Raw genomic sequence first — 26,506 nt, 5'->3', positions numbered from 1 at the left:
GGTCAATACCCATTCGCCCAAATTCGCCCATTCGTATACGTAAAGTTGCATTGTCACTTTACCAGTGCAAGAAATTTTATTTGAATCCGACAAAAGATTCTTAGCCTCAAAAATTTTGACCTAACCAAGCTTTCGAGAATACCTTCAAGTTTCCAAGCATCGGAGAGCGACCGCGAGCATTTCCTCTAGAGATTGAAGGACCTGTCGTCATGGCCGAGGAGACAGATCAGCATAGGAAATCCCGGGAAACCGCTACGATACAACCGCTGCGGGTTCCTCGACAATTGCGCTCGCTGTGATCACTTATCCTCTCATTCATTTTCCACGTGGCTGTTCTTAAACACGATTTAATTAGGGTTTGCGCGTACCATTGAACTGACGTTTAAGTGGTACTTGCCCCGCTTTATAATTATCCACCGTGCACTCTACCAGTGCACCACCAAGAGCTTCTCTATCTTTGAAATGATAGTGCGATTAAATAAACTCCGGGAGCTACGATCAATATAACAAGAGATATATAACGTATATTTAAATAATATGACTGTCTTAACGTATTGCTCTTTTCTTTACGATAACAGTGCGAAACGGTAAGGTTTCAAATAAGTTTACACACATTACTAGTATAATTAAAATTACACTTAATTGACGATATATATACATGTTTTCTAGAAAAAGTAATATTTGAAGAATGCAAACGTCAATATTATGATGTATCATATTTTATGTTGTTTCACGAAGATATATCACGTTAAAGGAACGGAAGCGCATCACAGTCTCGCGTTATCGTATCTATTCATAAGACACAAGATGGAAGCTTCGTACATCTACTTATGTTACACATAGGAAACGTGAGTGCATTCAAATGCTAAGGTGATTTCTTCTGAATAGGACGTTGGAGAGCAGTTCGCGTCGTCATCTGATTTTCTTGCCCAGTTTCCTTCCAATCATCCGAATAGATTGGTCGAAATTTTCCTCCGAGCATATGGTCGCGCATTCATGCAGTAACGCCACACAAATTTGTTCATGTACGAAATCACTGCACATGATCATACATGCAGGCCTGTCTGTGCGCGGGCAAATAATATTCTTTATTGTGCGTTATATTGGTTCTCTCTCACTGTGTCTTGCGAATTGTAAATTGGCTGGTTAAAAGCCATCTATTGTGGATTGTGCCCGCAGGACAATTGCGTAATTATGATACAGTAAACCACGGCACGTTGAGCTCAAATAGGAGGAGCATAATAGGAATGTTCAAATGCTAAACGCAGAAAGGGAACGGGGTTACTTTTATGCGAAAATCAGTTTAACGTGATTGTTCTTTTAAAGCTTGCCATATCATTTTGGGGAAAAAAAGAAGAAGATATGTTGCTTCTTTTACGTTTAACAATTCATGAAAGTTTTGTAATTATATACTTGACGTAAACTAGACCGTATGTATGTATGTTTAAAACACAACATTCTCAAAGTTGTTTTCTTTGCTCGAAATGCATCTCTTTTCGAGTACGTTCTTTGCAACATTACATCATGTTTACTTTGACTAGTCTATCATCAGATTTGTTGTTAGATCAAATAAAAGTTTAATGTAGGATATCTGTGTTTTCAATATTACATTTCAAAATAAATTTAAATACATTTCAGAGAAAGAGAAAGAGAGAAATCAGCAGCAAAACTCATACTGTATAGCAATTTCATCAACGTGATTTTCATTATTTTTCGAGGAATTTTCTGCGAAATAGCACTTGCAACATATTTGCTGATAAATACAATGTAGACTTCAGTGTATCCATTCAAATATTTGATTGGTCCAGCAGTCGCAAGCAAAAATATTGTAAAATATTGGATCAATCTTCCCTTTTGTCTTCACACACTTTTATATTATTTTATTGCATATTCTCAACACATGTTGTAAATGTAAATTACTATCGGAAGATGGTTACCTTGAATATGAAATCTACTATCTTAACAAGCGTATTATGCAATGAGCGAAAGTAATTATTTCATAAGTCGGTTACAACTGACTGCAATTATTTGGCATTTCCAACTCGACAAACAGATTGCAACGGATAATTTCCTCTTTAAAGTGGTCGACAGCGAGCTCTCGCGTCAAGAGTTTTTGAAACGAAAGTCCAGGCTCGAGAATGTCAACTCGGTGTCGAGTTATCGTTCAAAGTTCGCTAGCGGCGCGTCGTAAGCACAGAATATAAAATTGGACAACGTGCAACGTGTTGCAGTACACGCTCCGGTGCGCGTACCGGGACAAATACATCTTGATTCCTGTTCCTTGTGTTCTAACGGGACGTGAAATCAGAAATGGAAATACGAGTCCCCCCGGTAGCGAAGCGTCTTTTGTCGAGGAAATGAAAAGTTTTTCCTATCGAATATTGTTTCGTGACGCGTAACGAAGGCTGCACGGCCTGCACGTCGAAGCAACGCTGACACGACTGCGCAATGTTGTAGAACAGTTATTTCGTCCAACAATTTTTTTTAACTAAATGATCAACGTCACGTGAGATGTTGCAATGTGAGTCGCTATTTCACTAAAATGATCATAAAATTCTGAATACGCAAATATATTTTTTTCCTTTTAACTCAAATTGCTATATTTTGTATTTTCTCTCCTCACTCTTCGATACCATCATGGAATATATTACATGATGAACTGACCGTGCAAGAGGCACAAGAGATACTTTATCTGCAATTATTGTAATTATTGAAATTATATGGAAATTGTTGGTTTTCCACAATAATTATCGCGTTCGAAAGTATCAAATTTTGGTTGCTGCGTACTCAGCCGCAGATATGCGCTCGAATAAAATAATTAATTTTGCAAATATAATATGTATACACGTGTGTAAAATATAATATCTGAAAAAAAATACATGATAAATATATAATTTTTTTATTGCAGCTGCGAGGGGGTCGATTCATTGGTGGCGTTCGTGCATATAGATGGAAAGAAGGACAAAATAGATTCGTTCTGCGGAGATGTACCGGCGCGGCCTATCATGAGCAACGGTCCGCGGCTTTCCTTGGAGTTTCAGGGAGTAACGTCGTCTCGCCATTCGAGAGGATTTAAAGCAACATATACTTTCATGGAAAGTAAGTGCGCAATGTATCAGTTTTAACGATAAGTTTGATTCTATCGTGTCTGCAAAGAAATAACGATCTCGAGTGAGAAAAAGCTGTATCTTTTTGTAACAATTCTAAGTGAATCTTCTAATCTGTAGAAATCTCCCGCTTATGCGAGACGCGCGTAAATTTACACGCGTATATTGTCTTCTCATAAATCGATCGGAAATGTTCCGGTGCAGATGGACGACGGGCATCATCGAGAATAACTTATCGACGTGGAACGTGTTCGCGGCGCAAGATCAGGCCGTGACATACGATCTTATATATTCGTGGATGGGGCACGGAGCCGTATTCCGGGCTTTTCTCCTATGGGCACCTATGTCCCGTCAAAATTTCAATTTCCGCCGAGCATTCTATCGCGATAGCAATGCGTCTCGCGGCGTTTCGCCGTTTATCACCCGCAGGTGAGCTTGGATCGTAGCGCACACGCGTTGGGCGGGCATCCCGGTAACGGAACAAATGGATGGCGAAGTGTGTTCATCTTGCCGAGAATCGTTCGAGGATACCGTAACGCATCGTAACGCGAGAAAGTTAAGGAGTGCATCGCGAGACTGTACCGGCGAAAGTTGGCGCCCGGGCGCCCGGGCGCACGGGCACGGAGAGAAACGCGGAGGCAGACAATCTGTCTCAAATATCAAGCAGGTGGTGGGAGACAACTTTGTCGTGCCGTCACTACCGTCAGTTAAGGGATGAATATCGCTCGATTATGCCGAGTATTTTATCGTCCTCCGGCTACCATCGAGCAGAGTCGAAAGTTGGCGCGTTATCGCATAATTGAAACGCGGCAAAATGGATCCTGACCTATTTTGCAACGGTGGAAAGAGATACGGCGGCAAAGTTCCGGCAAAGTCGCTCCGCGGCTCCGTATTATGAATGTTAACGGCAAGTTTGAGTTTAATTTTTACGAGCGGGACCTACCTACCCCTTGGCCGTGCACTTCCGCCCATCTCCCTCCCCCATCTTTGAAACTTCGAGGCTGAATTATCGCGCTAAGGGATGCGGGTACGTTCTTCGGGGCTCACATAAATAGACGTCGGAGGATCCTCGAAAAAGACGGGGTTGCTCTCGCAAATCGAAGTAGGCATTCGACAGTCGAACTGGAACGGACACCAAGAAAAGATTCGCAGTCCCTCGCGCTCCCTCCCTTCTCGCAGGAAACCAGACGGGTCTCACTCCCGAACTGTCACAAGCACAACGATGTTCTCGACGACGAATCGATATGACGCGTCTTAGAAAGGACCCGCCGGTATCTTGCAGGAATAACATTCTACGCGCTGACTAGGACATTTCCTTAGGGGAATGGCTGATGTCATCTCGGACTGATATGTGCGTGTCAACCGAGTCGCGCGATACATTTTCCCTCTGCGGCGTCTGTATATGTGTATATATATATATGTCTTTACTCACGCTTGAAACTAGTAATTATGACATTGTTACAGAGAGAGAGAGAGAGAGAGAGAGAGAGGGGGGAGGGAGAGGGAGGGAGAGAGAGAAATATCGCAACATCCAGCAGACAAATTTCTCGCTCTTCGTCGTTATAATCGACGTCACGACGACAATGGCAGGTGGATAATCGCGAATTACGCCGTAACGACAAACACGCCATTGCAAGTGCGAAGGACGCGAAATTTATGACGTCTACTCGGTGTAACCCGCCCTTCTTGCAATTAGTCCTGTCTTCCGCGACGATGGTAAATTAGGGGGAGTCCCCTCGGTCTAAAAAGCGGATCTGTCTCTCGGCGCGAGCGCTTTGCGTGATAACGCGAAAATCTATTTTCCTCGTCGTTTTCGATCATCGATCGTACCGTATTTCCTTGCAGATGAGACATCCCACCACCGACGGGTTTGGACGGTGTCGCGTCAAACCATCGACGTTTCTCACGGAAACTTATCGCTACGTCGATTCGCAGTCGTTTAGTCACGATGTCGAGACGACGCGCACCAAAAGACATCGACCGGAAGTTTCGGAATTCGGTCGAACGGTCCAAATATCGTCGACAGCAGCGATGGCAGCGTTGGCAGTTAGCGAACGACATATTCCTCGCGACGTGGCTGGTGAGAGAACTCGACTCGTCGAGCTTCGAGACGGTGACGGATTTACGAATCCATCGTCGACGCGCGACGAAGAAGTAGGACAGAGCTTTTGGAAAACAACGTCGTCGTCGTCGTCGTCGGGGTCGACGCGCTTCGACACATTCAAGTATATGTATATATGCGCGTCTCGTGTTTGTCTGACTCTTTGTACATACGTATCCATACGCGCGCGCGCGAGTCGCGTCGCAGTCGCGTCGGTATCAAACGTATGAAACTTACAGTCGTATTAGCAGCAACGCTTTAATGTAACCTGGCGTATTCCGCTTCCGAACTTCGCCGAAGTTTCAACGCAATATTTCTGACGAACTCGGCAAAGTTGATACGGGCGTATCGTACGTCGTATTGTTGCGTCAAGTCATACAACGGGAAACGCGCCGCGCCACGTTTGTTCGGTCGGAACCGTCGAGACTCGCCAACTTTGGTCATCCATTAACCGCTTAACTTTTTAAGCGAAGCTAAACCTACATCGATGATACACGTAGTTGCTGACTATTAAAATACTCGAAGTACACGGCGACTCACAGAGGTCTCGTAACACGTAAACTATAAAAATTGTAACGTAACACGTACGCGAACGTGCAGGAAGAAACTGGCCCCCCCCCCCCCAAAAAAAGGAGTCTATGGGCGACGCTTTAAATACCACCTTGGTACAGGATCGTTTTGCATTTCGAGAGTTATTCCGCGCGAATAGTAGAACGAGGTGCCGGAATCGTTATCGTTGATTACAATTGCAAAGTTGGGAGGAGTCCGGCCGAGACAGGGCCAGGAAGGAAGGAAGGAAACGACGAAGGGAGCTCGGCGGCCGAACGCTCTCGGATACGCGCACGGTGCCGAACTGCGAGTCGACGGCGAATCTTTTGTAATGTAGATCGCAGGACGATTTTAACGACGGTTATACTCCTCGAAAGTGTGATAAACAGTCTGCATGCACCCACGTAGATGCATACAACGGCACGGAGCGATCCTCGTGCCCGCCCATGGCCGACTTCGGGACAGAGCGTCGCGATCTGGTGCAACATAAATTGCCAGCTCGTATATACTTGAACATTCTTCCACAGCCGGGTATTATAAAAGTTTTCACGAAACTTTATCAATTTTACGGATACGCCACGTGTACTAGGAAAAAAAGAAATGAGAGCTCGTTTACCGTCCTTTTTCTCTCTCTTTCTCTCTTGCCCTCCGCTTGCTTTGATTGCTTCTATTTCTTCACGTATATATGTATACGCGAGCACACATACATGCACGTTCCGTAGCTTTATATGTATAATTGCATTTGGAATTCATCTCGCACAAACAAAATATTATCGGGCATAATGACGTTTTTAAAAACTGCTAATAAATTTGTAATTCTGATTTCATGAAAATATTGGAAAGTGACCGATGATATATAACGCGTAAAGATACCCGTACGTTAAACGTTATAGAAATGTGCAAAATAGTGGCAGCTTTCGATGCTCTTTGTACGAGTTACACGCACTATGTTTCGTTGGAAGACAGAAACTACTGTAGCTACTATGGCAGGACGGAGAAATTTCCTCGTCTCGGCAGCCTTGAAAAATTGATACTATAGGCCGTCTCGACTAGGCTTTATCGGAGTAACGGGCAACTAAACGTACCATTTTATTGGATCCTACGCTCCGGTACGCTCCGAATACCGAATACCGAGTACCGAGCGGGGCCGAGGCCGAGGCGCTCTTGGTAGCCGTGCGTGAATCTCAATCGCGGAACCGCCGTGGCGAAACAAAATAGATTTCCCGTCTGCCGTGTAACTCGCCGACTCGCGGAGATTCGCTCGACCGACACCCAATCCCGTGATACCAAAAGTTCCAGGCACAACGTTGTCCAACAACAAACATGGCGGGATTGCTGATCCGTGTTTGCTCCTTCAGCGTGTAGCGCAGCATGCGTAGTTATAATATCTGCAGCATCCGGTGCATAGTTATGCGGAGTACCTGGTCTAACGTCGCGTCGCTACGAAATTCGGAGCTTCTTTTTGCGCCAACACAAAACAGTGCTTAGACAGAAGTTTGTTTACGGATGTTTCGTTGCACAAGTTGCAAAGTACCTTACAAGCGCGAAACGTTGGCAATTAATAATCAGACTTGTAAATCAGTTGAAAATGTTAAATGGATTTTTCTATTGCGGGACAAATATATATAGGACATGTATATATATATATATATGTGTGTGTGAACTATAAAGTTGGTAGCTTATTACAGTTAACTCGCGCAATTTATCGTCGGTTTTGTCGTTGGCGTTCCTGTCAAACTGCAACTCGAAACGTACGTCACTCTGTTCAAATAACATCCTGTAATTTCCGCAGAAATGTACAAAGCGCGGACAAACGCGACGTTCTCGTTACTTTAACCCCCACGCCTCACGTAATCGGAGGGGCATTGCTTGTTGCCGAGCGTGAAACAAGCGACGCGACTGGAAAAAGAGCAGGTCGAGCGTAGAGTGAGGTCATTTCAAAATGAAAACCCTACGTTGAAATGCGAGACGCCGGCGATACAAGTAGAAAAAGTTCCCAGCCATCGGACCACTGCCAGCCAAACGAAACAATATGGGACTTTAATTCGGGATTATGTCATCCCGAAATGAGCGTATAAGATATCACGCACAACGGAAACAAAGCAATATTGATAATATTCCTTTCGAGACTGATGGACAGATAAATGACTGCAATCATTAAATTTAAATATTGAAATTGTGCGGATAATTCAACGTTAAATAACGTTCGTTTTGCTAAATATTCAATGAACATTAAAGAACCATCGCGCAACTATTTGCTCGCAGGCATTAACTCGATGATTCGTTGGTAATATATAATATAAACATCGGCAATCCACTATCGCATCGATCTCGGTAATTCGCAAGAACATTTCGGAAAACCCATTTATTTATGCCCTCTATGCTGATATGATACCATTTGAAAACTTAGTAATATTGATTTATTTACTCCATATCGTAATGCACTCAATCCCACGGGGCGGTTTATATTTTCTGGCACGTTGTCGGTAATCATCGAAATAAAATCAGCCAATTCATAATTTGAACGGCCGCGGCGCGTTGCAGTTACGCGTTACGCAACTCGCATATCTGACAGAGTTCGCATCGCGGATGAATAACTGATCGATTAAATTATAATATATTAAAATGTCTCGTTGAACGCTTCTCTTGCTCGGTTGAAAACAAATTTAGGTACTTTCGCGAATATTCGCGAATATCAGCTGAAAAACAGCGTTGCAACGATAAAAAAAGCATTTATTATCACAGCTTTATATAAGAATCTAATAAATTATCTTTTTTAATACAGAATTGATTAAGACAGATGTTTTACTATTATATCTTGCTAGTTTCATTTGCTACTTCTCTGACTTTAGTTAAATACCTTTCTTATATAGAGTGTCTCTTTGACGAATTATTTTCTTTATTGTTTGATCAAGCAATTTATACTTTTGTTAAAATTTTAATATAGAATTTAGTTATCGAGACGTCCAATATTGAAAATTCTCTCAAAGTTATAAAAGTAGACAATGAGAAATGAACTCCAAATTTCCCAAGGAATCTGCAAACGAGAAAAAATGCACGATGCTCGGGGCACCCAGTAAATCAAGCTTCTTGCTTATTAGAGGTACGCTTAACAAGTGAGTAATTGTTGCGCAACTTTCTTCGGGTCCTTTCTTAACTCGAGTATACGCTATCCGTATAATAAAGTCGATGTACAAAACAGGTACGCTCCTTTCTCAATAGCGGTCGGAATGGAAATTATGAACATTCAGATGCAAATTTAATCATTCGATGGTGAAGACTCGCGCAAAAAGAAAATTAATGCAATTTTATTTAATTTCGAAAAACTTAAAGCAGAATTCTAGGGTAGTGAAATAATTCCAATAATCATCATTTTTGAATTTAGAGGTGCGTCACATATTTCAACGTTCGATATCCACACGCTCTGCGACGTGCTGTTTCAGACGCCGCGCCGCGCCGCGCCGCGCCCCGCCGCAAATGAATATCGGATCGCGGGCATGTCCGATCGAACGTAACACGCGTTATCCGGCGATGCCCTTAACCGCGCGTTACCCGTCGCGAGCTATCGGGAAATGTCATAAAGCGAAGCGTGACCGTGTCATAAATATCCGATTCTGACGTCGAAATTCAACGGACGACCCCTACGGGAGACAAATTGTGCGACAACCAGAAACGCGACCCGCCGCATTAAGGAATTACATGCATAGAGCGCACGCATCAGTCACTTCCATTGATTGCGCGGATAGAATATACGCTACGAAAGTCGCGTATAGGACGGTGAATATCGTGCAACTTAATGGGCTTTATCACGTGTGACATTTCGCACACAATATGTTCAGAAAGTGTACATGTAATTAACTCACCATTTCAATTTTCACGACGGAAACGTCTATTAGAATATTAATTTTCGCATTTCCACACAAAATGCGGTGAATGTATTTCGGCGAATATCTAACGCGTATATCTGACACAATGCCACGCTGCGCGCCGCGCGCCGCGCGCCGTATCGTAATAGTGAATGATAATTTCAACCGTAATCAGTAGCCACATCGGTAATAAGCAGCTGATTTAGCAATACTCTCGATTATTCCGCATTGCGTTAGTGTGGAACATATAATTTACAAATATTTGCACTATACCCAATCAGAGACGGTAAATTCTATTAAAAGCAGGTACCATACCGCCATAGCGCATGACACGGGTGTTGCGATCTGTTTGTCCCACTGCTAATTACACGCGCAGAGCATTTCATTCTCAATGAATCAGCGGAATTGTGTCGCGTCCGAAACTTGCTGATCTTGTCACTTTTTATCCATATACGTTGTTGATTAGATTGAGATTGCAAGTGTGGAACGTATCGATGCATTATACAAGTATGAATGATAAATCGTTACGCGATTGTGCAAAACGTTCATAAAGGCGACATTTGCTTTTGTTATTTGTCACGATTGGTGAAAGGCGTTTAATGTAGTTTTATCGAATTTTAATAAACGTGTCCAATGTGTCCATCATAATTTCAGTGGAAAATTCTATTAAGCTCCCTTAATCGAGACCGGCTAATGCACGACGTTGCTAGCTGTACGGTGCATTTTCGATGCATCTTCCAATTCCACCGGGATATAATATTTTTGCATGAATATTTTTCGCTACGAATATTCTTCTATAATTCGCCTTTCAACAAACTCATAATTTGAGAGATATCTGCACATTCCGTCGCAGTGGCTGTACAATTTTGATTTTTCTATTTCTCTCTCGTCAAACAAAAGCGGAATTAATTAATTTCCGTCCTGCGGTATGAGAAACCACCCTAATCGCCTAGATCGACGTCGCGACTTGCTGTACCACGGATACAACGATGCGGCACTGAATTCCATGCTTAATTCGCCAGGTAAACATTCGGTCTACGTTGACATCATACACTCGTATCACGCTCGCCTGATTAAAATCTTTGCGAATACCACGCTGCGAGTAGCGTTGCCATTGTGTCGCGTTACGTAAATCGAGGTATTACTTAGTTACGAGGGATACGAAAACGGGACACGGAAGAAAGACAAGAGAGATAGAGAGGAAGAGAGTCGCGGAAACGTTATATGGCGAATGGTACGCGGAAAAGAGAAAGAGCAACCAACCGTTGTTTTCCGAGATACGTTAGCGCACCACGAGAAACCGGAAGTATTCGGGACAATGTACGCGGGCGCACATATCCAGAGCGCTCCTAGAGTTTAGCTCGTAGAGTAGCATTATGTCGGATGCTAAACGCTTTCACGATATCTCGATGGTGCGCACGGTATATGGCGCGCTGCCGTCACAAGGAATGTCTCTTTACGACCTCGTAACAATAAAAATCACGGCGCGACGAACGCGTCAGAACATTAATTGCTGCCGAGTAATTCCTTCTGCGAAAATATTGCGAACTGTGTATACATGTTTAACGTTGGTAATACGCACACGGCTCTCCGAATACAGACGGAGAGAGATTCGGTTGGAACGATTCTTGATATACTCTATATTCGGTCTCCATAGAGCGTAATTCTGGCATGTAATCTAAGTAATTGCAAAACTATACAATAATTTTAGGAGAGCATTGACAACGTGTTTGGTCTATCAATGATAGTTTTACGCACTCCTGCATTCGACGCACATTTTAAATAGAAGCTTAATGCTTTCGCGAATTGATATTGTCATTGTAAACAAAAAAGGACTTTGTCATCCTTTTTTTACACGAGATTTTTTACAATACAAAATTTTACAATTTTGCGGTATATGTCCCATAAATAAAAAGGATTTACAGGATTTTTTTTATGTACATCAAACACGTTTGAAACATGAAACATGAAACGTTTGCTCCGATTGCAGGCGTGGAGAAACGCGATATGAAAAGGCTGTAGATTATTACATTTGTTCTATGTGGTATTGAAAAATTACAGGTAGTAACAAGCAGCACCGTGTTTGAACTCAATTCTGCCATCTCTTCGGAGTACCATTTTTATCACAAAATTTACTTGTATGTAAATATTCAGAAAAAATATATATTTATACATCAATTTTTCCAAAGTCTAAAAATTCCGGTTTCATTCGAATTGAGTTCCAATTTCTATGCATTATTCGCAATTTCTGGGTTAGGAATGTGTGAATTTTAATATTATTTCTTATGAATATGAAGTAGACGGTCTTGCGGTTGGAGTTTGCATGGGCTGACAACGCTAGCGACGATGAAAGGGACAATATGATCGCAAGGTGCATTAAAAGGGAAAGGTAATGACTAGGCGAGTTAGTTGCCAAGCTGACCTCTCAGCTATGTACTCGCAACGCTTTTCAAACATTTTCACACTTTTTTCCGCGGAGGACGACCCGTTGTATTCTTTTTTCTTTCTTCTTCTTCTTCTTCTTCTTCTTCCTCTGACAAGCTGGCCATAGAGAGCGAGGAAGCAGACAAACCGCGTACACGGTGACCATAACAAATGCGGCTAACTAAGCGCAAAAGTCTCGCGAAAGCTTATTACTCGATGTTTACAGCTCGGAGGAAACTTGGCCGTGCTCTCGCAGCGCGGTGTACCGCACTTTAGGAACTCACGAGAGGAGTTCCACAGTAACTGCGACCACCGCGAGTCGTTTGAAACGGGGCCTGTGTGACAACGGGGCCAATCCCGTAATTAACATACTCTCTCCTCCCTCCTCGGATTCTCTCCGCTCTTCCGCGCCCCGCGCCGTAAACATTCTGCGTGCTCGGTCGCTCGGTGAGGAGCCCGCCGACGGCAATGTCGTTGAAACGGATATTTTTCAACAAGAGAATGCGGTGAAGGATGGAAATCACTTTCCGGGAAGTTTCCCGGTGGAAGGAAACGCCGATCTTTCCTAAACCATCCGCTCTCCGTAGCAGCCGTCGCTCTGGGGCGTCCGTCGCGATCGAAGTTAATTGAGTCGTCCGTAATGAGGTTTCGGCCGCTTCTGTCGAGAAATTTTAATCGGTCGACAGGATCGAGGAAGAAAGAGGTGCCTCCAAGTCGCGTCAACGACGGACGCTTGGAATGTTTGCAAGGAGTTATTCAATTATTTTACGTCCCGCCGCGCCGGTCCGAGGTGCCACTCGATTTGCTCGTCGCGGGGGACAGCGTAGGGATCAGCCCAGAATAAATTCAACTATATCGAATAGTATTGACGCGCGTGAAAAAAAAATGTAAGATAAAGTAATTTTTTGTGGCGTAAAAAAGTGGAATTAAATGCAATTCAGTATAGCAGTATGGCAGTTCGTGTCGGATGTTATATTGGATGGTCCTGCACGTAGTTATTTTTCGCTCGAATAGGGCAATTGATTGATCCGATGGTGTCTGCCAATTCTTGTCCGGCAAAATCCGATCGATTGAAAGCATAAGCTCGGTTCTTTACGCAATTTGGCAGAATTTGAAAAATCAAGTTGTGCGCTCGCGCGAGCGATGGGATGTGCGACAATTTTTTATCGCTATGACAAACGACATACATAAAACTGAGGAGAATCGATTTCATTCCGCCGAACGAAAAATGAGTTTGGAATAAAAATCTTGCTGACCGATACTCTCGTATTCGCGATCGATGATATAGCCCGGCGAATATACGATCGAAACTGACCACGAAAACCATCGCGCTAGCGCGTACGGCAACACGTATGCAGGACACCCTATTTTCAGACACCGTTGTCACCAAACCGCCTTGCAAGCAATCTAGCATGGGAACAGGCTTTACACCGGGGTAATTACGGGGATATCGCGGGGGAGGCTTTACACGCGATATCCCGAGCGAACCGAAACTCGCGCTTTAATATTCGATTTCGACGCTGTCTACATTGAAGCTGTCGATTAATAATATATTAGTAATTACTTCGATATTATTCATATTTCTCGGGCGTATTACACTGTCACGATTGTACCACCAATGATTTGTATTACGTTGCGCAGCCAGCCATTAGTACATGTCAATATTTATTAAGCCGCTCAGAGGATTATAAACGCCCCTGTAATAATGAAGTGCGCGGATAATAAATTGTGATGACGAAAAAACAGTGAGAAATTCGTACCCTTCTTCGCGCTGTTGGAGTACCATAAATTGAATCAATTTTTCCTCTCTCTTTCTTTGTCTCCCTATCTGATATAAACACGGTAATAATAATCTTATAACGTTCGAACGACCAAGGAATAGTTGAAAGAGAGAAATCGTCAAACTACTCGCACGAATATCGATCCGTTCAAGCGTTTCAGCGCACTTACGAATGCTGCTTTACTGTTTCAGACTTCGGTATAACGACAGGTCGGCAGGAGGGGCAGTATCCGTGTGCCTTTGTTTTCAACAGCAACGAGACCCGGAACGGTACGTTCGCGTCGCCAAATTACCCCGGCCTGTACCCTCGTAGCACGGAATGCTACTACTTCTTCTATGGTCAATCTAACGAGAAGGTTCACCTTCATTTCCACTTCTTCGACGTCGAGGGAGTGTTACCGTAAGTTGAATGAACAAATCCTTTCGCGCTAGCTGCTTTTTCGCGAGAGGTCTTGAAAATGCGATACAAGCAGGTAGTCCGACCAAATTTAAATAACGGCATCGAAAATTGCGAGTATTTTCATTGTCGGCGATCAACGTCACTGACGAACGATAGCGCATGCCGTATAGCCCGTATACAAATATAATAATGAGAAATGAAAATTAATTAACGCGAATAATAATGCGATATTGCGATATTCACATGGGAAAAGAAGATAAAAGGAGATAATGACAATTCGGTACCAACCGATAAAAATATCGCGGTTAATGTCTAGTGAAATGTTTACACTTCAGATATCTCGATAATGAATCGAATTGATTGCCTGGGGTTCCCCTAATACCGAAAAAAACCAGGCGATGCATTTATATGCAATATAATTATTGCATTTATATGCAATCATTTAACTGTATCGGGAAACTCGTTTACCTCTCTCTCTCTCTATATATATATATATATATATATATCTATGTAGACTCTCGTCTATCATCTAAGACTCAATAGACACAACGCGGCCTTTAAGCAAATTAGAATCTTTCCGAAGACGAATCGATAGTGGTTCAATTCTGGACCTTGCGGGAGTTGAGATAGCTCGTTATATCAAACTACATCCAAGTTCTCAGCTACTTATTGAAACATGAAGGAAGCCCTGATGAAGATTCGGCGACTAATACTCGAGAAACAGAGGCAATTACGTGTCAACCACGCCGCATACTATTATTAACGAGCATATTACCCATTATCATGTAACAAGAAATATAACATGCTGTAATTTCTAGAAAATAATATAACGATGAACGTCACGATGTGACGCAAATCCCCGCGCACATTGAAAGCCGAAATGTGATATAGACAGATGTATAAAAAGGGATAGAGCCACACAAACTACTACATACGCACGAAAGATAAAGAGAAATAGTGCTGGAAGGGTGCTGGTCGAGAAACGACCGATGGCGAGAGGGAAACGGAGGGAGGATTGGGGTGCCGGGGTCATACGATAGCTGCTCCTAATTGGGTCGTATTAAATCGCAGGACCATCAATATTCCGGCGGCAACGTAACGCTACGTTCATTACCGGAAGCCGCTAATTAATCATGTTTCGCCAATTTCTGTCGAATTTTATAACAACGCGGCGTGCGCTCGTTTGTCGCACACGGCGCGGCGCCACGGCCGGCGGCCGGGCGCCACAACGTGTATCGTGACGAAAGAATATCGGAGCAGAATTCGCTGGCGAAATTCGTGTTGTCGCTTTCGGTCGGTCGGTGACGCGACTCGCTTTATAAATTGATAATTCGACATCGACCAACATCGGCCGTGCAATGTCTCGCCGCGCTATTTATCGCGGCCGCATCAACCAGCCGTGCCAGTCGCTCGTGGGAAGATTTTCCCCTGGTGCTACTTCGGAAAACGGTAATCGTAAATATCACCAGTCTCCGTGCAACGAAACGAGAGTTCGATTGGACGAAGTGCGCCTTCGGTGCTTTACTCGTAAATGCATTTCACCAACGTCGACGCGGCACGGCCCGACGCGATGCGATGCGATGCGATGCGATGCGAGGCAAGACGCGGCGAGGAGCACAGGAAAAAGATGCATACTCGGCCATAAATCTGACCATCGGTAAACAGTTCTCGAGACGCTTTTGGTTACGATCGCGTTCAAGAAAACGTGCCGGAAAATGATGATCTATCACCCGAATTGCCACTTATGTCACCGGACCAACTAGTGTGGGCTCTCTCTCTCTCTCTCATTTTTTCTCACTCCCTCCCTCTCTCTTTCTCTCATTCTTGCGTGCGCTCGCACGCTATTTGCAATATATATTTTCCACTCCGCGATAATAGCCTCATCACTCATACATCAATATTTCTTTTCGCGACGATATATTGTTTGTCTCGCCGCGGATGTGTCGCTGCGCAACAACCGAATGGCAGCGTAAATCTTACTTATCGCCTCTATTTATCTGCCAGGCAACACTACTCCGGTCGCCCTTAATTATACTCGATGAGATGGTAATAGAATATTATTATGCTACTCAATATGCATTTTGTATGATAAAAGATATAACAATGATAGCTTTCCATTCTCCTTAAACGCAACGCGACGTCTTATTAAGATATTAACGAGGATATTAATATTGTTGAACAACGTTAAATTATTATTATTATTAAGTAAAAGATTAAATCTTGCCAATATTTCTCGTGTAACTCTACTGCACTTAAATAACACTTGCATTATGATATGAATAATAGGCTGAAATTGAATTATTTATGGAAATACTGTCGGCGAAAGAATTATAAACGCAATTTATTACTGTGGGATAGTCGAGGAAGACTGTTAAGAAGAGTCATCCGAATTTTATCGATATTCCATCCAGAGGTAGATGTTGGAGCTTTTTGCTGCTCCATTTTTCATCGGGCATAATGTATTGCATATGTCATAAGGCGTGTCTTGAAGGAAGAATGTAGACTTGCGTAGAAGCTGAATAGCTTATCGGATACCAATTCAAATGCTTAATAATCCATAATCTTGATGTCTTTGTATCTTCAAATATATACAGTTTGATACGTGTACTCCATTTGAAATTTTGATTTTTACATGAATATAAAAAGCGGAAACTAAATCTCGCTGACAGGTAAGAGATAATGAATATGATAGATATAAATTACTTCCTTAATGAAATGCACGTCCAGCAAAGTTTCTGAACTATCAAAGCTTGCAGGAGAAATTAAAAGTGAGTCGTTTAACTACCCAAACTAATCCATTGAGAATCGGTATATTTATTTTGCTTGATATATCTTAACACAGAGGGTACAAGAAGTGCGAGAGAAAGAGAGAGAGAGAGAGAGAGAGAGAGAGAGAGAAATAGTTAATCTACATTTTCTCGCAATATTTTATTTAATTTAAAAAATGCAGTTCGTAACTTGATGCATAAAGTTAAAGCACAACTAAAAAGCTTTTGTCGAAATGTGATGAAAATGGATATATTTTATGGTATTATATTTCATTACGATATATCAAACGTTGTTATAATAATATTGTTACTACAACTTTTATAATTGTAAACTTAAGGAAAATACAATATAAAAAATAATTATAAAGATATATATATATATATATATATATATATATATCCAAATGGTAGAAAACACATCCAATTAAATATACGTAATTACAAACAATATGTATGCCATAAAATTCACCATTCATTTGCTTCGATAAACGTAATATAAATGTTAACGATAAAGCGTCAGTTAATTTTAATTTGTTTAAACTATAAAATAAATTATATCTTTTTAATTAGGAAACAGTATTATTACGCTTTCCTCTTTTATCTTTATCATTGAGATTATCTCAATGAACCGTATTAGCAGTGACCAAAATTTACAACCGATATTATACAAGTTTTATGTACCTTACAAAGTTATGCAATATATTAATTGTAATATTGCGTTCTTATCGTTGTTATCGAGTTTTTGTGGATGATTAATGAAATAAATCATCGATAATGTTTTCCTCGTCTACAAAGTAAAAATTCAATCGTTAACGCGGAATTTTTCAGGTGCGAAGCTGTGTCAGCCAGCGATTACGTTGAATTCTCCAACTATATGATCAGAGACCGAAAGTATCCGAGGCACTGTGGTCAGCTGAAAGAATTCGACGTTTACAGCGACAGAAAGTTTTTCCGTGTTACGTTCAAGAGTAACGATCGTCTCGACGCCACGGGCTTTAATGCCAGTTACGTGTTCGTGGACGAGGAAGAAAATTACACGATGAAGATACCTGCGAGCAACGGATCGGCACGGCATGGTGAGGCTTTCGTGAAATTAGTTAATTAATTATATCACGGCGTTGCTTTCACCGTTCCCTACATAGGTAGCTTCTGATTTTTTAAAGCAGTCGTAACACCATAATCTCAAGAGACTGATACATAAGGTATAACAGGAAATGCGCCTTGTCAAGAAAATCTTCCTGGTACATGCAAAATTTTCCTTGCTACTACCTCGTTATTATATTATTTACATTTAGCAAATATATGTATATCTACTGTTTATTATCTAACACTCAATAATATGGCCATAGAAAACGCGATACACATCGTTAAAATTAAAAAATTGCAATACGGCACCAATTCCAAGAGTATTGAATTTATTTCGCATCGCGTAAGTTCATATCTATGCGAATTTTTAAAAAGTCCAAGTTCATACATTTCGCTCGCTTTCGATGATACAATTATTTACGATGGATATTGGAAATGGAAAAATGTGAGCGGTGGTGTGTGTAGAGTTACATAACTGCAGTAGATATATCACGATATATACGTAGTGAAATGCTTGTTATATTTCCGTATATTTACAAAAGAAATTGCAGTTTCCCATATTTCCATTATTATGTAAATGTAAATGTTCTTATTCATTTTAATTAAGATAGAAAAGTATCAAGCAGCTAAAAAGATAGTTAAAATAACAGATGAATAAAGATTTTTTCTGGAAGATACGACACATAGAATCTCGAAGAGAAAGAAATCTCTTCTCTTTCAAAGCTCTCTCGAGAGAAAGAAATCTTTAAAATAGAAAAGATTTGCCTGCAATATTACAGCTACTAAAAGTACAACATATTTGAATTTAACTGAATTCTAGACTTAATATAATTTTTGAAATGCGACGAGCTCTGCATATAATTAATATGGTCTCTGAAAACTCAACCAAACGGAGTCTCGTTTCTCTTAACAGTTTCTGACTTGTACGTTCTACTACGACCACATTATGGTCATTATGTTCCGGGTATTTAAATATCTTGTTGGCAATTTCTATGACAGTTATTTCTCTTGATTTTTCCTTCTTGCCATTATACACGTTCTAAAAAACACGAACGGATATTCTGGAAAATAATTGAGTCTTTTGTAACATAAAGGAAAGCCCGACAAGAGAAACCGGTAAAAACCCTGTAGAAGGGATCTATTCTGAATTGTACGGAGATCCGTTCATTCGCATTCTCGTTCTCTCGAGGAGGCGAAAAGTCACGCGCGCGGCAACGTAAATGGATAGAAGCGGCCTGGAAAAGGTAGCGCAGGCAGAATGAATTAAGGCGGTGTACTTTAGCCCGTTCCGTCAAATCGAATTGCGCGGAGAGAAGCCCGTTATTCACTCGTTTCGCGTTGGCAAACGGGGTCGAATACCTCGGATTCGTGAAACTTTTGTTACAACTTGGTGCATTGTTGCACGCCCATGCAATGGTTGGAGTAGCCGGTGCCGCTGGGCTTAATAGCTCGAAATACATCTTCGAGCATTCGGTCGCCGTTTAAATGCCGTTTTGGAGCGGTAACAATTGCAGAACAGAAAAATGTGCAAACTCGGCGGGATTGTACGATCGAAACGTGTATGAATCGTGTGATACATGCCGCGTCGTTTTCCACTGATCCGATCAATCGGATGTTATTCATCGATTCCGCTAATAATTCTTCTTTGAAACTGTGTTATCTCCCAATGCATCATCTTTAAAAGAAAAGAGTTCTACATCGAGTCCGTAAAAGAATTTAGAAGGTAATAATATGATTCGACTTGCTTCTTATCTGCTTCTTATCTTGCACTGCGAACACTATTTATTATGCAAAATTAAATTTCGCATATTATATGCGATGCTTGAGAAATTGATCTAACGAAACCAAATAATATGAATTACTTTCGTCTCACAGCGGTTTCGATCAACTAAAATTGCCCGCTGTTATTGCGAAACAAATTGCAAATTGCAAATAGGACTTGGCTGGATATGAGACGCGTATTTATAGGCAATCAACGATAATGTCGCACCCCACTTTCGCCATCCGCAAGGCGCGAGATTGTGTAGCAGCCATTTTTCAATATTCTATAGATTGTATCGTCGACTTTGCAATATTTGTCCGCAGGAACCAGCGTGAGATTGCATATAATGAACAAACTGGCGTAATAAGATTTGTTATCACTTTGTAAACAATCGTTATCGTCGAATTTGATAAATACAAAGGTTGAATGGAAGGGCGGACAATGAGAAAGCTCGGAAAGCATTTCCGAAGAAAAGTAAAGAAAGACATTAACGTTGTTTCACACATGACGGTTGAGCTACAGAATCTTGAGATCTTTTTCATTTGTAAAAATTACCGGAAAAAATGTTTGCGCATTTCATTATATTGGTCATAAGGATTGCATTGTATGCAATTGTAACGTATACAATTGTTGCAAAAATGTTACGGCGTTTTTATTACGTCACGACGGCTCTCCACGCTGCATTTTTTCCGCTCTGCATATGCGCGGCAATAAAAAAAGTCCACGAGAAGTAAACACGAACAAAACGTGCGATATGTATATTACTATTTATGCCATCGTTAACATGAGCTATCACGCGCGTGGTTCCATGCTCCATATGCAGGCCAGAACGCAAATCGATAGCACCGCGCGACTCACTCCGCGAGATCAACTGCGAAAAAAGAAAAAAAGAAAAAAAGAAGAGTTAATATATTATCGGAAAAGCTATATTATCGAGCGCACAAGTCAAAGTAACTGTGAAATCGTTTTTCCTTTTTATTAAAGGTATCGCGCCTTCACCTCTGCCGTTGCTGCTGCTGTTGCTGCTCTTCACGAACTGTCTTTTCATTAGCGGCAGAGGCTCGCACTAAGAAAAGGCCATCACTGCGGCCACGCGGACGAGTCCTGGCTCAATTTACAACGAACCGCAACTTTAAGATCGAGAGCCATCCAGAATCACCAATAGCTCAGCTCACCGAAGAAAGTGACGACCTCGTTGACAAATTCGTCGGGAGGGAGTGTGTTACTCAAGTCTATTATCCGACCGGGACACGAAGTTTTAAATTTGTCCACGCACCCTTTCTCATTCTATCCCATTCGTCCGCGTCACGTTGACTATTTCGAGGAGAAAGCATCGGCGGTAAAATACTTTTACGTCTAAACAGCGTGCAAGAGAAACGACCGTGCGGACGATGTCATTCGTCGAGAACTCGTCGCAGCCTCGTTACCGTAAACAGAGGAGAAGTGGAATTAATTGGCTGCGTGACTAAATTGCCGATAGTAGCCTACGTGAATAAGTTACCGTCGACAATTAACTTTTTCGAGAAGAATTCTTACTTTCGAAGAAGTACAAGTAAATTTTGTTTCGCGGTGATTGCGCAAAAAACATTACGACTCGTTGCCGCTGTTTCGATTTAACCAAATGCATTTTCTCTGTTTATCGTTACAATTTAACTTTAATTACGAGTTAAAAGTTGAATGGAAGTCCGCAGCTGCGAAGCACTTTAATTCTCAATCTTTCTTTCGATACTGGGAAAATAGTTAAGTTAAGCGCCGCCTGCTCTCTTAAGCCAGGTCCTGACCGAACGAACATGCGAAAACAAACAGGAATGAACAACTCGCGACGCCGTTTGTACTTATCGAAACAAATTGTTCGTTCGTGTTTGTTGGCGCTCGTTCCCCTTGTTCAGATCCGGCTTTAAAGAAAATCATTTATCATACGATTATTTAAACCTGATTTTACTCGTTCAATGGATAATGTTTTTCTCCTCTCGCGGGGAACGAATCTCTTAAGTCATCGTAACTGTCTGTCCGTATATTGCTCGAAAGTCATACATACCGTAGAAAAAATTCGCCTTCACAAATACGGACGGACTTTTACTATACATCCTCTATACGACTGTGATGTTCCCGTTCTTTCTTAGTTTATTAGAGACGAAAACAAGTCTGATCATTCGCGATAGCGAACATTCGTAATCGATAATTAGGTCCTGGAGATACTATTGATCGCCGATCGCATCATGGAAACTTAGAAAGCGTAGAGTTAAATATTTATTGTGAAAAATCCTGTTTCAATGAGCAAGCGTAACTAACAGGAAAATTGCAAATAATAATCCGAAATTTCGGATTTCGAATCCAGTGAGAATACGTAATTGACACGTTTAATGGAATATATGAGAGCGATTACCGATTGCCGAATTCTTAAAAATGCGCGTTTGATTGAGCGATTTCGGCGATGAATGTTTCAATAATGAGCAATACGTGATCGACCGAATTTACGGGCTAGTGATGATTAAAGAGGGATATTTTGGAAACATTTTTTGAGCTTGTGGACTGCATCAATATTACACAATTCGATCTCACGGGTAACTACCAATTCTTTCCAATTTGTATTTTATCCGTATGATGCAAAGAATCGATCGCATTCAAACTAATCGCCTTAGTGAAACTAATTTTCTCATTAAATCGGTATAATTACATGAGCAAGAGTTGAATATGGTAAAATATGTATATATTTTAGTCTAATTTTCTGTCGGAATCGTTATTAATATTTAACATTAATTAAATTGTTATCACTTTAAAGTTGAATAGTTTACGATATTAATACGATGTATATACGCTGTTATTATTACCGAGTTTTTCGTTAAAGCAGAGCCTTTACTAAGAACTAGAGTCCCTCTAATAAGAGTCGCGAGACATCTTGAGTTTCGGCAAAATAAGAGAGAAAGAGAAAGCGATATACAAGTGATATACATTCATAACGCTTTCTCTTTCTCTCTTACATCTCTTTCTCTCTGTTTCTCGTGCTTTTGCCGAAAATGCGAACCAATTAAAAGTTGCTGCTACGTGTCGCGACTCTTATTAGAGGGACTCTACTAAGAACTAATGCTTTGACAAATTAAGAAACAATTTTTCATCGAGAGAAAAATTAATAAGCATTCTTTATCTGTACAATTTGTCTATTTCTTTAATATTATTTTAGATTAGCAATTAAATCATGAATTAAATCTGTATTAAAGACATTTAAAGTAACTACAAAATAAAATTGTTAACCCTATTAGATTTTAATGATTAAAAGTATGTTTATTAATTTTAATGGCGATTTAATTGATATATTCGATGATATTTATGGAATTCATTATTAATTTTTTACAAAAACTATTTACAAAACTAATTCCTAATTCATCAGCTAATATAAGAAAGATAACAGACACTAGAAAGTTTCTGTTTATATATTGTAAATAATTTTTCTTTATACGCATATATTAAAGTAACATAATCCTTTGAAAACCGAGTTCTTTTTAATAACGAAATCTTATTAGATTACTTTGTTTTCGTACAAAATTGTATTTTTGAAAATTAAAAATGTTTCTTTTATGATATATTGTGAAATATTTATCAATATGTACAAGAGAAAGAGAAAGGAGAGAGAGAGAGAGAGAGAGAGAGAGAGAAAAAAAAAAGAGAGAGAGAGAGAGAGAGAGACGGATTTCACTCTCATACTTATAACTTGATATAGCTCTTGTAGGACAAATTCGTACGAGTATACAACTGGAATATATATGCACCATTATGTTCTCAAAAAATTAACGAAACAGATATCAGTTTGCTTTAAAATTAATTTCATGCGTTTTCGCGTACATACATCGAAACGAATATAATATCCCTTTTGAAGATTGTTGATTTTGATGCTGCTTCGTCATAGAGATACGAGTAAATATAGTGCTCGTCAGAGAGTGCAGTCTGTTATAGAATTATTTATGTGACGGCTATACAAAACTTGAGGAATAGGAAACGAGAGAACTCGGCTCATTGTAGATTCGGTTGAATGCACTCGCGCTGCGTCAATATATATAACGTAAAGATCCTCCACTTTCTCAAAAAAATGATTTCGAAAAGAACAAGTTAGTGAAATTTATAGGCCCGATGTTTCGGCCCTCGAGCTTACTACAGCGATTATGACAACCATATAGTGTCGTATTCTAACAATTGTCCGCACGTCGAGAGTGGGTTAGTATACCTAATTCGTATTTGCACAAAATCATGTCGAAAAGCATGATTTCGATCTCGAGGGAGCATGTCCTCGTACGTGTGGAAAATCAGCATGGAAGATAATACAAGTGTGAGGAATCAGAATGGACTTCTATGAACTCGATATCAAATTGTGTATCTATAGATACATAACTAGGTAGCAATACTGTCATTGTGTACGTTAGACTCTATCGTACGTCGAGTACTTTTTAAATAGATTTATAATATTTTTTATAATTTTAAATAGGTTTATAATATGTGTTGGTAAAAATTTTTCCTAAAAGTTTCTGATTGATTTTTGCAAGAGAGTATATGCTCATATGATGTGACTTATTGTATGTACGTTTGCGTGTCGCGTGCGAGAAACAAGAGAGACTGCGTGTGTGATGTATAACTGGAGATCATGTTCGTTTTCTGTTGTTTCCACGTTAACGGAAAATAAGAAAAAGGTAAAGAGGAGGGTAACACTATTAGCAAATTGAATATTTAATTGGCACTATTAAATGCTTACATGTAACTATCACCATGTAAATATTGTTACATTCGACCCGTTTCAACCGCTGTCATTATACATAGCCATACTGTCTTAAACCGTACTAGTGATTCACGAATCGAGAGAGCCAATACGAAAAGCGGTAGGTCGCAGCTTTGACAGTCGGAGAAAGTATAAATTCTCTGTTACCAATCCACCCCGATACATCGTCAAAACAATGGCATTTATTTTATGACTTGCGATCAACTGATCGATTGGTTAATTTATTAATTTACTGTAATGCATATATACGTATAAATAATCTAATTATATGATTAATTTTATGATATGTGTAAATTTGCATTAATTTCATGAAACTGATGTTTGTAATCAATTGATTGATTGAGAGTTAATTTATTGTAATACATGCGTATAAATGCAACGACGGATTTACGACAATTTTTTTTATAAGATATACCACTGTCCATGAGTTTGGAAACGTGGTAATTATTCAAACGATAGAGAAAATTATCAACGAAAGAAATATCTGTTGTTATTTCAACGTTAATGTGTCACAATGATAAGAGCGAAACTTTACACGCAGTGCAGCCTTCTAAAAAGTACTTAAAGAGTTGAAGATTCTTTGTTAAAGTATCGCGCGTTATATATATATATATATATTATATCGTTACATATATATATTGTATATATGTTCACGAACCTATGGACAGTATCGTGTATCTCTTCCATCGCTAATTTTCGTATTTACGCCTAAAGAGAAACTGATGAGCAAATCGTGTCAGAAATCCGATAGCAATGTACTGCTGGATTGCTGGAAACGCCCCGTAATCAGGCAGGAAGTTCAAGGGCGGCTTAGCGGCGTGCGTTCCTGAGTCCTAGAAACGTAACTTTTATCCTTTCGTACCGTCTATTACTGGGACCTACGAGTCGAGTTATCCGAGTTGCGCCTGGGGCGCTCCAAACTTTGTCCTGCGGTTAAAACTATCCGAAAGCATCGCAGTCGTGCCCCGGAACAAAGGCCCGGCCATTGATCGGGGCACCGACTTCGGTATCCGCTGAAAGCAGCGGATGTATTTTCTTATTCTGTTTTAAGGCTCTTGCCCAATCGTCTCACGCATAAGTTACGAGAATGTAATGCAATCATCGTTACTGTCCTAATAAACCTTCACGTATGAATCCATACGTCAATTCTACGGTTGTTCTCTCTCTCTCTCTCTCTCTCTCTCTCTCTCTCTCTCTCTCTCTCTCTCTCTCTTTCTTTCTATTTTTATACCATATCTCTCCTTCACACACCCTCGTCCTTCGATATATCGTACAACGTTGTAGACCCAAAAGTATAATCCAATGCGAATTTTTAATGAATTTTAAAATGTTTCGAGAGTAGGTCATCGCACGTCGCGACGCGGAACCGAGCGGACACCGAGCGATCGATCGCGATTGAACGATTCGCAGATGCAGTTTGATGTCATCTCGTTCACGTTTGGGGAAAACTTGAGCACCGATTCGCAATCAATAAAGTTCTCCTATCCGATCGAGTTCTCCAACTGGGAAATAATTTATAATGCTGAGAAGAGGCGGTTAAACTTCTCCGCAACTCTACAAGATCGTTAAGCGCGCAAAGGAAGCCGCTTTATCACTTAAGAAACTATGAAACGAGAAACTCTTTTATGACATATTAATATCTCAGCATAATTGTTTGAGATAATTATCCTCGGGATTTTGAATCTAGATAAGTAGATACTATCACGTACTCTGTTTGTCTCAGCAAAATCTGCTGGCAACCGCAAACGTAATACGTTCAAATATATAATCGGTCGCTCGCGAGCAGAGAAGAAGGACAAAGATCTCGTTTCAGAAAGAAATGAAAAATTAAGTATTTACCCAGTGATCGTATATTACATCACGAGAGATACATTCTTTGTTTATTGCTAATGAATATA

The 26,506-nt window shown here is 40.6% G+C and overlaps 2 protein-coding genes across 4 annotated transcripts in view; one reads left to right on the top strand and one right to left on the bottom strand.

The window, feature by feature from the left end:
* Nucleotides 1-25,748, top strand: part of Sol1 — a 236,257-nt gene extending 210,509 nt beyond the window's left edge. For all 3 annotated transcript variants that reach the window (XM_071713297.1, XM_071713298.1, XM_071713299.1), the window contains 4 exons: nt 2,909-3,099; nt 14,020-14,227; nt 17,824-18,071; nt 20,828-25,748. In XM_071713297.1, coding sequence (XP_071569398.1) covers nt 2,909-3,099; nt 14,020-14,227; nt 17,824-18,071; nt 20,828-20,913 — 733 coding nt within the window. In that variant the 3' untranslated portion in view covers nt 20,914-25,748. The remainder of the gene's footprint in view (nt 1-2,908; nt 3,100-14,019; nt 14,228-17,823; nt 18,072-20,827) is intronic.
* The window catches only part of M (zona pellucida domain-containing protein miniature), a 272,287-nt gene that overhangs the window by 242,044 nt on the left and 3,737 nt on the right, over nt 1-26,506 (bottom strand). The window lies entirely within an intron of this gene.

The sequence above is a fragment of the Temnothorax nylanderi genome, unplaced genomic scaffold (genome assembly GCF_030848795.1).
Source record: "Temnothorax nylanderi isolate EJ_2023f unplaced genomic scaffold, tnyl_v1.0 TNYL_tig0122_pilon, whole genome shotgun sequence".
Classification (NCBI taxonomy): Eukaryota; Metazoa; Arthropoda; class Insecta; order Hymenoptera; family Formicidae; genus Temnothorax; species Temnothorax nylanderi.
This window is presented reverse-complemented; position numbering and strand designations above follow the sequence as displayed.